General features: G+C 38.7%; 1 protein-coding gene across 1 annotated transcript; it reads left to right on the top strand.

The window, feature by feature from the left end:
- Window positions 1-11,281: 11,281 nt before the first annotated feature.
- On the top strand, window positions 11,282-14,180 carry LOC108374633 (actin-2, muscle-specific). Its single transcript, XM_017630613.1, has 2 exons — window positions 11,282-11,434; window positions 12,608-14,180. The coding sequence occupies exons 1-2, from the start codon at window positions 11,395-11,397 to the stop codon at window positions 13,696-13,698; spliced, it is 1,131 nt and encodes a 376-aa protein (XP_017486102.1). The 5' UTR covers window positions 11,282-11,394; the 3' UTR covers window positions 13,699-14,180.
- Window positions 14,181-14,729: the final 549 nt, after the last annotated feature.

Raw genomic sequence — 14,729 nt, 5'->3', positions numbered from 1 at the left:
AAATAAAATGGATCACATTAACCCAACCAAAATGAGTAAATTCCTGGCACAGGAGGTCGGTAGATGCTTACTTAGTATATATGTATGTGCGTTGTTGCTTTGCGCTTTTGCCAGTTGACTTGGCCCGACATTACTTTTGTTTTTGCTTTCCTCGTTACACTGTGTGTGTGTGCTAATGTTGTGCTAGAAAGGGCTCTCATGCAGCCGTGCGAAGGGGTTTGCAATCGGTGCATTTGTGTGTGAAATTTTCGTCTATTTTGTTTTCATAGAATGTATATACTATGAATTTCGTCAAACATTCATCCACCCTCGCAATTAACTATGGTAACGTGGATTTTCATCACTTCGTCGTTGGTTTTAAGGAATTTTTATTAAGTTGTCATTTACGGATACTTACTTGATTTGGTGCACTTCATCACCAATTGTGTGAACTGCTTTAAGTACTATTTATACATATATGTACGGGGGTGAATGAGCAATGTATTTTGTGCGGCCTATGTCAGGGATTAAACAATTGAATTGTCGGCTAATTGGTGGCGAGAATGGGGACTTTCTAATGCTTAAAGTGAAGAGCTAGGCTTAGTAATGGTTATAAATTATTATAGGAATACATTTTTGGTAAAATAGTAAAACTCGTCAGAAACTGTAATACGATTAAAGGCACGAACGGCAAAAGGTTTCTGGGTGAAACTTTTTCACGGCAGAAATACATAGGCTCGAACCGAGTGGTAGTACGAATTTCCAATTGCTCGGATATTGGTGCTTACACAATATTGTAGTGATTGGCTGAACTTCTCCTCCGATTTGTGGCGTGGCAGGGGCCTACAGTTTCACGCCGACTCCGAACGGCGATTGNCTGCTTTAAGTACTATTTATACATATATGTACGGGGGTGAATGAGCAATGGATTTTGTGCGGCCTATGTCAGGGATTAAACAATTGAATTGTCGGCTAATTGGTGGCGAGAATAGGGACTTTCTAATGCTTAAAGTGAAGAGCTAGGCTTAGTAGTGGTTATAAATTATTATAGGGATATATTTTTGGTAAAATAGTAAAACTCGTTAGAAACTATAATACGATTAAAGGCACGAACGGCAAAAGGTTTCTGGGTTCGGACCGAGTGGTAGTACGAAATTCCAATTAGTCGGATATTGGTGCTTACACAATACGGTAGTGATTGGCTGAACTTCTCCTCCGATTTGTGGCGTGGCAGGGGCCTACAGTTTCACGCCGACTCCGAACGGCGATTTTATATTTATGAGAAGCTGGTTTTCATTGCACAAATACATCCGGAGGTTTGCCATACTCTAATGGCTCAAAGCTCGAGGGAAGGGTTGGTGGGAGTGTATATTCCGAACACCTGGGAATCTCTCGTAGCTTTGGTCTTCCGGACCGCAGAAGTGTTTTTCAGGCTGGTAAAGTGTGATATGGTATCCTAAACCGATATCTACATATTGTCATATTAGTTTGTTATGTCAAATCAATTCAAGTGAAAAATTGTTTTTTTTTATTTGAATTTAATATGGAAACTGACAGATCAAAATCATTTTTCACTTAAATTANCTACATATTGTCATATTAGTTTGTTATGTCAAATCAATTCAAGTGAAAAAATTGTTTTTTTTTATTTGAATTTAATATGGAAACTGACAGATCAAAATCATTTTTCACTTAAATTGCTTTTGGGTTTCACAACCCGGCAGATAATAGCTGTTATAACAGGACACATCCGAATTGGCAAACATGCCTATCAAATGGCCGTACGATTACATGACTTCTGAAGAAGTTGTCAAAATGGGGAGGAGGAAAGGGTTATGCACCTGTTGTCCCAGTGCCCTGCTCTATCCAGACAAAGACTCTTCACTCTAGGCAGGCAAATCTTTGATAACTTCGAAGACGTTAGAAGCGTTGAGATCAGGGACCTTTTAAAATTTCTGCGATATTCAAATTGGCATCATAGATTCACATGCAGTATCACAATGGGCTTAAGCTTATTCGAGTCTTATAGATGACCGCAACAACCTAACCAAACCTAGCCTAAGCTGCGCCACGCCCTTAGTGAAAGAAGTTTCAAGAAGTCTCAAAATAAATCAGAAATCGAATGGAAAACTTCGATAAAAATTTCTTGGCTATTCCTGAATTTTTCCGAGTTCCCTGTGGTTTTTTCCTGTTGAATAAACTACAATGTTTTTTTAAAAAAAAAAAACAAGAAAAATTTTACTCGAAACTGATGCTTTATAAGATGGTGCTTTAGGACAAATTTGGTATACACATTGCGCTTGGCGTCCGCAAACACCATTTTGAAACTTGTTGAAATCGGACGAAAGCCATGCTCTCTAAAATATGGCTAACTTTGAGTTTTGGAAAGTCGCCGTTACATGTTTTATGATTCTGATATTAAGATATTTTTTGTACATTTAATTAGAATTTCATCTTGCGATTTGTAGGGTTTAGCGAAGAACGTCGGATAAGCTAGTATGTGTATTAGACTGTATAACTCTCCATACAAAAAAACATTGGTACTATTTTCCCATTGGAATTATAAAATCTATTGTAACAATGAGGATTTTTGATACTGTTTTTTTTTTTTACTTTTTTCAAAGATTGGTATACAAAAACTTGAATAACTGAACCTGAACTCTTCCTTTTTATTTCTTTGCTAATAAGCTCATTCACGGGATGCAAGAGAAAGGTAGGATGAACGAACATCATTCAAAGTTGAATTAAGATGTGTTGGTATTTGAAAAAAAAAAAAAACATGGGACACGAAAGCTTTTTTTTGCACATAAAAAGAGTGGGAAAATACCTTTTGATCGAGATCCCATAAGTCTAAATAGTTTTGAAACTATTTTTATTCATAAAAACCTAAATTTTTGGAGGTATTTTCAAATCGGTCCAGCTCGCTTAAATTTTAATATTTTTCTGAAATATTTTGGTGAACGTCTTAAAATAACATAAATTTTGTAGTCCCGGCGGAAAAACCGCAACTTTTTTTGGTGATGCAGTCTAATGTATAAATATTTTGTGTACATAAAAATAAGTATTCTTTGATATTTTTCTAACCGAAATGCCCCATTACCTAGGGGGATTTTTCGTACATACGCACATACATACGCATACATATTCATCCTTTTATTCATCGATTGCCCATTGCCATCTCAAATAAGGCCCCTGAAATTTTCTTTGTCAAAATTTATTGGATTACCCTTTTAAATGACGCGTGCCAGTCTAAATATTTTCACAAACCAAATGTGGCATATATGTATGTATGTATGTATGTATGTATGTATGTACATAAATCTGCACAAAACAACTGAAAACAATCAGCAATACAAACAAATCGAACTATCTAAAACGAAAATTCAATTAAAGCCGCTGATATCTCAATCCACGGTAAAATTACAGTGGAAATCAAATTGCCACTACTCAATGCGGTACATTCAATGCCATGCATCGGTCAGCTACTCGTTAAGTAAATAAATATGTGATTGTTACACGGATTGTAGGCGTACCATAGGGTATAGTAGTAGGCATTAAACGACAATAATAGCTGATCAATGCGAACAGCAGCAGCAGCAGCAGGAACATTCATTTGAAGCAGCACCCTTTCAATGCTTGCATGCACGAGCTATATAATGTGCGACAAAGGGGTGACCCCATTTAAAGCAAATTTGCAAAGTGCAAATTATTGGAAATCCATTCAGCGTNCCCTTTCAATGCTTGCATGCACGAGCTATATAATGTGCGACAAAGGGGTGGTGACCCCATTTAAAGCAAATTTGCAAAGTGCAAATTATTGGAAATCCATTCAGCGGCTAATAAGCCTACTCACAATTCCACAATTAGTGGGCTTTGGACATTTAACAGGACCATTGATTGATTGATTGATTGACCGCTGACCACTGACTACTGTTGGTCACGAATGGTTCGGTATTAGGGTACGTTAGCTATTACTTACTGTTTCACACCTTTCGGTGCTGCTGTTGTCGGTCGAGCATTTCGCCACCGCTTAAAACGTTGGGTAGCTGGTACTTTGAAAATAACGAAACAGTATGAGTGTGAGAATTAATTTGAAATCAGTATTATGTATGCACATTAGGGCGGGTAAATTTTTTTTGACGTTTTATTCTAAGCAAATTTTCCGAAGAAACCATTGCGAAAATAAATTTCAAATATAATGTGAAAATGTTCACTATTGCGCCTTCTGGTGGGAGTTTTAAGTATAAGATAATTGCAGAAATGCATTCCTCATAACAAAAAAAAACCTTATAGCATGTTTTTATACAAAATTTAAGCACTTCTTTATGCCACAACAGCAAAATGCCAAGAAATATATTTCTGCAATTTTGCAAACTCCAACTTGATTTTAGTCCCATGGTTTCTTGGGCAAGTTTGCTTAGAATTACACTTAGAATCCTTGTGTGCTATAGCACATAGTCGAAAAAATCTCCCATACAAATTGACCCACCCTAATGTACTTATGTATATAAAAATACTATTACATAAAAAAAAACGGCATTGTGAAAATAAAAAACACACCAAAAAGTTCACGCACAAATATCGTACCCTTCAGCACAATGCACTTTTGTAATAAGCCAAGTGCTAATGAAAAGCACCGAAAATTGTAATTTGCTTATTTTAAGTTCGGCAAATATCAATAGTTCTTTTACAAAAGGAGAGATTATGGCCCACATAGCCACACCTTTTTTTACACTTTAGGCATAAATATTTCACTTACGTACTCGTAAATGTGTATGTATGTATGTATGTCCATTAGGGCGGAGTAACTATATTTCGAAAAAAGTGTATACTGCATACTGCTCGAATTCAACGTTCGATTCTAAATTAAATATGCGAACAAAGTTGTATGCCAAAAATGAAGTTTGACATTACTAAAGTTCGTTATGCTTGTTTCTTTCGTAACAAATTTTTTGGTACAATGAAAAATAAATTTGGCAGAAAGGAGCATAAAAAATGAATTTCGTTCAGAAAAAATTTAAATGCACTGATATTTCTTTTAAAAATTGGAAGGGTTAAAGGCCATTTTTGGCATATAATATACTAAAATTGACTGGACTTTAAAACTGCAGACATAGAATTTTTCTAAAAGAGCTGAATATAAAGTTGCAAATTGTGCCAATACTTTTGTTCGTCACTGCATAGGTCCTTCTTTTTCTTTTGAAATTTGGGAGAGTCAAACGTTATTTTTGGTATATAGTTTGTTCGCAATTTTGGCTTAGAATTAATCATAGAATTTCAATTTGCTATACACTTTGTTCGAAAATTTTGCTCCGAACAAATTACTCCGTCCTAGTATCCATACCTTTCCTTAATTACATATATACATATATCATATAAAACCAAGTGATAAGGGAAATGCTGAAAATATTGAAATTTACATAATTTCTCAAATTGCGCGTACTTCCATGAAGTAACCATAACCAATAGAAGCTTTTCTTTCTCTTTCTAAAACAAATATTTAAGTTTTTACATAGACTTTTCGAGAGACATGGAGAACTAAGCAGGTCAGACTATAAACATTTGAATGCATTTATGGACCGCTAATGTTATTTGCCAGTTGAAATGTTGTACAATGGAAGCATTCTAAACTGTATATATGTATGTATGTATGTATGTAAGGCTGTACATTAGGGTGGTCCAACAATGAATGTGAAAAAGTAAAGCCGGAATTTTTATGCTCTCAACCGCTAGGATTGTTCTATACCGAAAAAAATATACCCTTATTTTTTATTTTGAAATCAAAAAATATTTAGATGTCGCTCAAAGCGCTCACAGTTTTCCATGTATTTTATATGCGGAAAAAATGTCTTTTCGTAGAAATGGTATAGAATAGTTAAAAATCAATATTTTTCTACCAGAAAACTCTGTTTATCTTCAGGAGATTCCGAGTAATAATACCCAAATGTTTATTTAACCATTTTTTCATTGCAACTATAATTTATAGGTCCGCCAAAAACACACAAAAACTCCAAAAAATGCAATGGCTCGATGAAAAATCGTTAGTATTCAAAAATTATTAAATAGACAATTGCGTATTATTATTGAAACTCTCCTGAAAAGAACCAGAGTTTTCCGATCGAAAAATACTGACATTCAAGAATTCTATAGATACCATTTCTACGAAAAAGTTTATTTTTCCCATATTAAAAAACATGGAAAACTTTGAGCGCTTTGAGCGACCTCTAAATATTTTTGATTTCAAAATAAAAAAATAGGGGTATACTTTTTTCGATATAGAACAATCCTAGGGGGTGAGAGCATTATTACAATTCCGTCTTTACTGTTTTTGGACCACCCTACTGTACATAGCCAGTAGCCAGAGTAACTCTGGCTTTAGACAACATTCGGCTATAACGCTTACGATCTGGTATCATAAAATATATTAGCGAAAACTCAGCCGTCAAATTTTCTCATATCTCTCTTAAAATCTAATGAAGTTACAAATATTTTTGTGTTTTAGCGATTACTTTACTAATAATTGAGACTCAGGTATGTAAGGGTTTTTTTCTCTATACGTAAATAGTATATACCATTAAAAAATTTTCTGAACCCGCATGACGTTAAAACACAAAAATTTAATTCAAATTTTTAAACAGCTCGTAATTCCATTCAAAACCTTAATAAAAATTTAAAATGATTCATCTTAATCCATCCAGCCGTTTCTGAGTGCGGAGACGACTCGCAATGTGTTGGTTTTATTTAATTTTTGCCCGCCTTAGACAAGTTTCTGGTAAAGACAGGTGAGTTATAGGTTAGGTTAGGTTACACTGGCCGGGTGATGCGCCTTACATAGATCCGTTGGTCCTTTGCATTGCCAGAAGTAGGTCCGTTTTACTGCGATCTAAAGTATTCGTCGTATAGGATGCCAACGCTATTCGCGAAGTTCAAGAGGGCCTTAATATCTAATTTTGAAGCCTGCTCTAGTCCTTTGAACTGTGAAGCTCGGAGATATCTAAGACGAGTTTTAGCTAAGGCCGGAAAGAAACAGAGGAGGTGTTCTAACGTCTCACTCATGCCTTGCTCACTGTATTTCCTACATGTGTCACTACTACTAATGACCATTCTGTTTGCATGGGATGCCAGTAGGTTGTGGCGCGTCATTAGGCCAACAACTGTCCTGCAGTCCCTACGTGACCATGTAAGCAAGTAAGGGTTGTTTCCTTTGCTGCTATTGCACATGATCCTGTTGGTTTTGCATGCCGCTAATGCGTTCCATCTCACCCTGATCCAGCATCCAGCTCTTTCGTNAGGTTGTGGCGCGTCATTAGGCCAACAACTGTCCTGCAGTCCCTACGTGACCATGTAAGCAAGTAAGGGTTGTTTCCTTTGCTGCTATTGCACATGATCTTGTTGGTTTTGCATGCCGCTAATGCGTTCCATCTCACCCTGATCCAGCATCCAGCTCTTTCGTAAATTTCATTATAGAACGTTTATAGCGACTTTTATATTTCCTGTACTAGTTCGCTAGTAAGACGGACGGCACTTTTGGCAATCTCATCAGCTATTTCGTTGCCCGTAATGCGCGTATGGCCTGGCACCGAGGGTATATGCAGCCGCTTACCCTAGGCCGCCCTGTCTACTGCTTCCCTGCTTCTAAGGACATTTTCTGATGCAATACAATGTGAGATTATTGCCTTAATTGCCGCCTGGCTATCGGCATATATATTGATAGCTTTGCTAGCTATCTCAGCAGCTTTACCTATTGCGAAGACTTCTGCCTGGAAAATACTGCAGTACTCTGGAAGCTTGAAGGGTTACCTAAGGTCTAGCTCAGCGCAATAGACTCCGGGGCCACTCCATCAGCCATTTTTGATCAATCCGTGTAGATGTTATACGTTGCACTGGCGGGTCGTCGCATGTTCCTGCACCATCCATCAAATATCACTGCGCAGCGCTCGAATGTGCGGTTTAAGCGCTCATAGAAGATATCTTTGGGACCATCGTCCGTTTCTTCGGAACTGTGGACTCTGCAAGGCGCTCATCCCCTTGGGCAAAATACAGTACTCGGCGACGAAGTCTCTCTACTACCGCAAATCCAATGTCGAATTTACGCTACTTCACAAGGCAGCTGTAGTAGACGTCGAAAGGACCCACGCATTTTTGCCTTGGCCCGTCCACAGCATTTCTTGAATAGCCACGATGTCAGCCTTTGAATTTCCGAGGACATCAACCAGCCTTCCCCATTAAGGCTCCGGACATTCCAGATAGGGATATTTCATTGTCACCGGAAGTCATGAGCTGCTTAAACCGGATGCATAAGAATCGCTTTTGGCCACTCGCAACACCCGAAACATCGTCTTAAAGAGACATCCGCTTATTGATTTTTAGGCGGATATCTTGAAAACCGCAGGGCATACGGACATGGCTAGTTCGCTTTATTTCGACGCTCTGATCATTTTGGTATGCTTTTTCATGGGTATAACTCTTCTTCTGCTTCTGGTACTTGCAAACAGCTGACAAAAGTTATAATACCATTTCATGATCCTAAAGGGCATAGAAAGAGATAATTTGCGAATTTAGCTTTTCAAGAAATTCACATTGCCCACATTTACTTGACACTTGCATTTCGAGAATAGGTACCCAGTGGGAATTAGGAGCACGTAATAATACCTTATTAGCAACTTACTCTTCACCTGGCAGTCATTACCATTTCCCTGCCGAACGTCCCTTACTTTTACAAAGGCATGGCCGCCTTATGTAAGTAGGAATTTAGAATGTACATTTGGTATCAGACATACTTCTGAGCCGCTTTACAAAGTAAGGTACGTGTAATGCAGAGAAGTCGCTCGGAGTAGTTCGGCGCTTGGAGATAACTTCGGCTGCACGTTACTTTACAACTGACAACGTAATGTGTCGTTGGAGGTGTTCATTTTGTGCTTTACTAGTAGATGACATTGGCCATGATGACAATTTTGGTACTAAAAACTGAAAGAAAACATGGCTTACCTCGTAAGGTGCTTACCTATTTTCCCAGTGGGTACTTACATACATGCATACATACGTACATACATACACAAACATTGGTATGTGCTGATCGTTTTAATTAGCACAAATCCATATGTAACATCTAGTGGATATATTATAGAATGTACGCTTAAATATTTATGCATAAGAATGCACTTTGCGCCATTTAGCCTGCCGGAGCACATTTACCATTCATGCTAGTTTTTCTTCTTATTGAATTAAAATCAGAAAAAGTACATATGTAAACATGGCCCATTTAGGACTCCAAAAATACTCTAAGCATTTTAGGCCACATACTCAAATAAATATATATATGTATGTATGTATGTACGAATGTATATTTGTATGTTATTTGTATAACATGGTATGCATATTGGCATACAAATTTACATATGCCTGGATGTAAAAGAAAAACATCCATCTAAGTTTATTAATCAATAATTCTAGAAATGTGGCTTGTTTTATCCCAAAAGGATGCAATATGTGGGAAATTTCAAAAAAAAAATAAAAATAAAAAATCGTATAGGCCGCTGGAGCGGCAGGGCAATAACGCGCGGTCGTGTAAACAAACTGCTGGCAAAGCAAATACATAAATTAGTTGAAGAATAAAAATAAGAAGAAACAAACAACTCACAAAGAGCCTAAATACAACAAAAAAAGCAGCAGCGCGCACAAAGTTCGAGGTGGCAGCACCGCGGAAAAACACAGAGGTGGCAACATGAAAATGACCAAAAATAGAAATGTACAACACAGAAAAAGCAGCCAACAACAAAACGAACGTCATAAAGTATTCAACAAAGGTGCTCAGCAGCTCGACATACACACATACTTGTACATATGTAAATACGAACAAAATCATAAAAATTCCTACATACATATCTACAATTCACATACATACANAAATGTACAACACAGAAAAAGCAGCCAACAACAAAACGAACGTCATAAAGTATTCAACAAAGGTGCTCAGCAGCTCGACATACAAACATACTTGTACATATATAAATACGAACAAAATCATAAAAATTCCTACATACATATCTACAATTCACATACATACATATGTACATGCAACAAACATATCTACTCGTACAATTGCAATTTTAGATATTAGTGCGTGGGGGCATCTTTGGCTGCGCGAGAGAAATACGCAACGCAATGTGAGAGCACCAGCGCCGACCAAAAATACATATGCACATACATATTTATGTATTGTACTTATTCATACATACATATGTATGTATTTAATAAAGATATTTGAAAAATTAAATGTTCGAAAATAGAATATTGAAAATATTTTTGTTTGAAAAGCAACAGAAATATAACGCATGACTCTTTAAAACAATCGAGCGCGAAGGCGTTAAAAAGGGATAGCGCTTGTGGCGCTGTGTGAGCTCTGCACTCATAACCCCCCACTCACCCACTCATTCACTCACTCAAAATGATCGTTCGATGAGCTGAGGCGAGAAATTCAATAAACCATAGCATTTATTTTTTTTTTCATTATTCANGATGAGCTGAGGCGAGAAATTCAATAAACCATAGCATTTATTTTTTTTTTTCGTTATTCTGAATTCCTGCGAGTAGATGCAGCACCCCCCAACACCTTGCGCGCTCCAAGGCATATCGACGTCGCGTTGACGCGGCTGGCTTGCCTTATACGGCGCTTTTGGAGCGCTTCTAGTGGGGAGCCGAACCATGCCTTTGCCATGGAATATGTGTGTATCTACACAAACGAACGCGATGGATGCCGAACTAACGCGAGCGCAATTTGTGAGCGAGCGCGCAGCATGCGCACGAAGTAATCGCAAATCGTTGCTGTGACGCTATGACGCCATGACTGACATAGCCGACTGCGCCGAGTATGCCGTAGGGTAGGTATGTGCCGAGTGGGTTGAGTGGGGGAGCCGCCTTAGTGCGCAGGAGCACGAGACGGCAGCGCGCACATCCATTTCCATACATTCCGTATCCGCGTCCGTGCCCCTAGTCGGTTTGGGTGAGATCGATGTTCGTGAGCGCATTTGTGATAGATCTATTTTTAGTGGCGTTGAATAATTCGTAAACACAAGGAATCCCTCTTTTTTATGCATGTAAATGTATTAGTGTTGCTCAGCTCACAAGTGCATATGTGAGTGTGTGCGCGCGCTGTTGTGTTGGCGTTGGTGGTGAGGCGAACGTTGGAGCATCGCGGGTGTTGCGGGCGGCGTTCCGCCAATTTGTTTTTTTTTTGGATTTCTTTAGTGATCGCCGTGAAATGTGTAGTTTTTAGATGATTGGTATAAAATCGGTTGGCCATAGCCAAAGCACTTTAGTCAGTCAGTTGTGTTCCAAAGCGTACAGAACACTTTTGCCATATTTATTTGATTATTTCTTCTTGCTCGTGGTTTAAATACACAAAACTCAGACAAAATGTGTGACGATGAGGTTGCTGCTTTGGTCGTTGATAATGGTGCGTTAACGTGATTTTTTTCTTTCTTTTCAAAACTTTACCGTTACAAGTGCTACTGCTGGAAGGATCGGGATAGGCATACCTACCTGTCGCAAACCAACCACAGTACACAAGCAATTGGATTACAGTTTAAATGATTAAGCAGCTGCTGGAGGCGAACATTCCAGGCGGAAAGTGCAGTGAAAAGTGAAATTTGAACAAAATGATTTGGAATTATGCGAAAATCAAAAAAGGATTACAAATATTAATTGGAGGACAACAAAATTTAATTGAGTGACCAGTTTGAGCATTAAAAATGTGCAAAAGTACTCAATTTCAAATAGAAAAGAGGCTATTGGCATTGGCCAGCAACGAATTTTTTAGTTTAGACCCACCTCCTTTGAGGTGAAAGTTATGTTAGTACTCCAAAAATTTTAGATAAAAACTAAAAATAGAAAAAGTAGAGCAGCACAACATATATGCTTGGCAAGGAAATTCCAGCAGAAAAAATGTGAAGAAGAATATTTGATAGAGGAACTTCAACTTCAACTTCAACTTCAAAAATATGTGTATCTAATGGAAATTGTGAAAAATTGGCATAACTAGTTGCTTAAAATATTTATTTGAACGAAATTTCAAGGTGGCGCTATGGTACGCCAGGAGTTAAAAAAACTAAGTAGAAGCAAGTTGATGCTCAAATTTCACAATTAAATTTTAAATGCATTCAAAAATTAGATATTATTTTTTATTAGAGATATCAGCGATTTTAAAACGTTTATACGAATAATCAATATTAGATAGAATTTTCAAAGTTTTCAAAGGCATATAGTTTTTAGCAATGCCAAGTTCTTTAAAATAAGTTTAATTTTCAGTTAAGCCAATCATCGAATAGATAATTTTGGGAATTCGTTGTCGTCCAATATATGTATTCGTATGCAGTTTTCAATAAAAATATGAAACTGTCAGAAAACTAGGCGCGTTTCATATTTTCCTTTTTATCCGCAAGCGTTTCACCTTCTCCCTGATTTTCGCCAAACACGCACAATCGTCACTTCACTTTTTGCCGCACCTTCCGTCACGTATCTCGCTGTCGCTCCTGCGAACAAAATTAACCCTCACCCACCGCATAATGAATTTTTAACTAACGTTCGGTATGTTTTCTTTCTTGTTTCGTTTGGTTTTGTTTTTTCCTAGGCTCCGGTATGTGCAAGGCCGGTTTCGCCGGTGATGATGCGCCACGTGCCGTCTTCCCCTCAATCGTCGGTCGCCCACGTCATCAAGGTGTGATGGTCGGTATGGGACAAAAGGACTCGTACGTCGGTGATGAGGCTCAATCCAAGAGAGGTATCTTGACCCTCAAATACCCCATTGAACACGGTATCATCACCAACTGGGATGATATGGAAAAGATCTGGCATCACACTTTCTACAATGAATTGCGTGTCGCCCCAGAGGAGCACCCAGTCTTGTTGACCGAAGCCCCATTGAACCCAAAGGCTAACCGTGAGAAGATGACCCAAATCATGTTCGAAACCTTCAACTCGCCAGCCATGTATGTCGCCATCCAAGCTGTGCTCTCCCTGTACGCTTCCGGTCGTACCACCGGTATCGTCTTGGACTCCGGTGATGGTGTCTCCCACACTGTCCCCATCTATGAAGGTTACGCCTTGCCCCATGCCATCCTCCGTTTGGATTTGGCTGGTCGCGATTTGACCGACTACCTGATGAAGATCTTGACCGAACGTGGTTACTCATTCACCACCACCGCTGAACGTGAAATCGTTCGTGACATCAAGGAGAAATTGTGCTATGTCGCTTTGGACTTCGAACAAGAAATGGCTACCGCCGCTGCCTCCACCTCCCTGGAGAAGTCCTATGAACTTCCTGACGGTCAGGTGATCACCATCGGCAATGAACGTTTCCGTTGCCCAGAATCCCTCTTCCAACCCTCATTCTTGGGTATGGAATCCAGCGGTATCCACGAAACCGTCTACAACTCCATCATGAAGTGTGACGTGGATATCCGTAAGGACTTGTACGCCAACATTGTCATGTCTGGTGGTACCACCATGTACCCCGGTATTGCCGATCGTATGCAAAAGGAAATCACTGCCCTGGCCCCATCCACCATCAAGATCAAGATCATTGCCCCACCAGAGCGTAAATACTCCGTATGGATCGGTGGTTCCATCTTGGCCTCCCTCTCCACCTTCCAACAGATGTGGATCTCCAAGGAAGAATACGACGAATCCGGCCCTGGCATTGTCCACCGCAAGTGCTTCTAAGCAGTTACTGTTATCATCTAGTAATACGCTTTTACGTGTTCGTGCTGATGTGGTGGTGGCTATTGTGTTGCTGGTCACTCTATTGCGGCTAGTGATGCGGTGCGGTCACCATATTAGCTATCACAACATGCCTTCAGAAATGCCCGCCCATTCGTTTATTTATTTATTTATTTAAATGCTGTCGAATAATATCAATGGACATCATGGCTGCCTGGTTCCAGATCGAAGATTCAAAACGACTGAATAACTCACAACCGCAAAATATCAGAACCAGATTAATGTGCTACTATTTGTGTTTTTCATTTAACCAATAATGTTCTTAAAGCTTTTATGTTTCATTTCGATTATTAATGCTGATTTGCCTTAGAGTTTTATGAAAGCATAATGAACGCATTATTATTTTAAGGGAATTTTTGCCACATGTAAAATAATGTAATGATTTCTTATGTAATTTAATTAAAACAATTTATAATTATTTATAAATAAAAACAAACTTTTTTAGATTTAATTTTTATATATGAATGACTTTCAAGGGAAGTTATTGAAGCTGGGCATTAAGGGTGGGGCGACGGTAGCGCATGAGCATCACTCATCGCAGGATCGTCCGAATCGTTATAGGGATCGAAAACCTTCTTGTTCTGCCATTAATTGGTTAGCCTTCATTTTTTTGGAGCAAAGAAAATTGCAAAAATATTTCCTTCATTTCCGCTTTGCTTCACATCTGAAAGCACTGATCATATTTCCATGCAGCGTGCTGTGTGCACCGCCCCCTACCATTCAAACACACACACACACACACACTCGCACAATACACAAACAAACGTTTGCTGTGTTGCATAACACCTGAGGCGAGCGTACAGATATCGGCTGGCGGAGTGACTATTTTAGGCAGCCGATACGATCCGATGGAATACTAAACTCAAAAGCTTAACATGGCCAGCAGGTGCCAATGAGGTCAGCGAGAAAGCGCGCTGCCCCACTTTTGTGTACACAGATATATATATATATATATGTATGAGGCTACGTAGTAT

Source organism: Rhagoletis zephyria, unplaced genomic scaffold, assembly GCF_001687245.7.
Source record: "Rhagoletis zephyria isolate East Lansing unplaced genomic scaffold, Rhagoletis_zephyria_1.1 Rzeph_scaffold_07944, whole genome shotgun sequence".
In the NCBI taxonomy this organism is placed as follows: domain Eukaryota; kingdom Metazoa; phylum Arthropoda; class Insecta; order Diptera; family Tephritidae; genus Rhagoletis; species Rhagoletis zephyria.
This window is presented reverse-complemented; position numbering and strand designations above follow the sequence as displayed.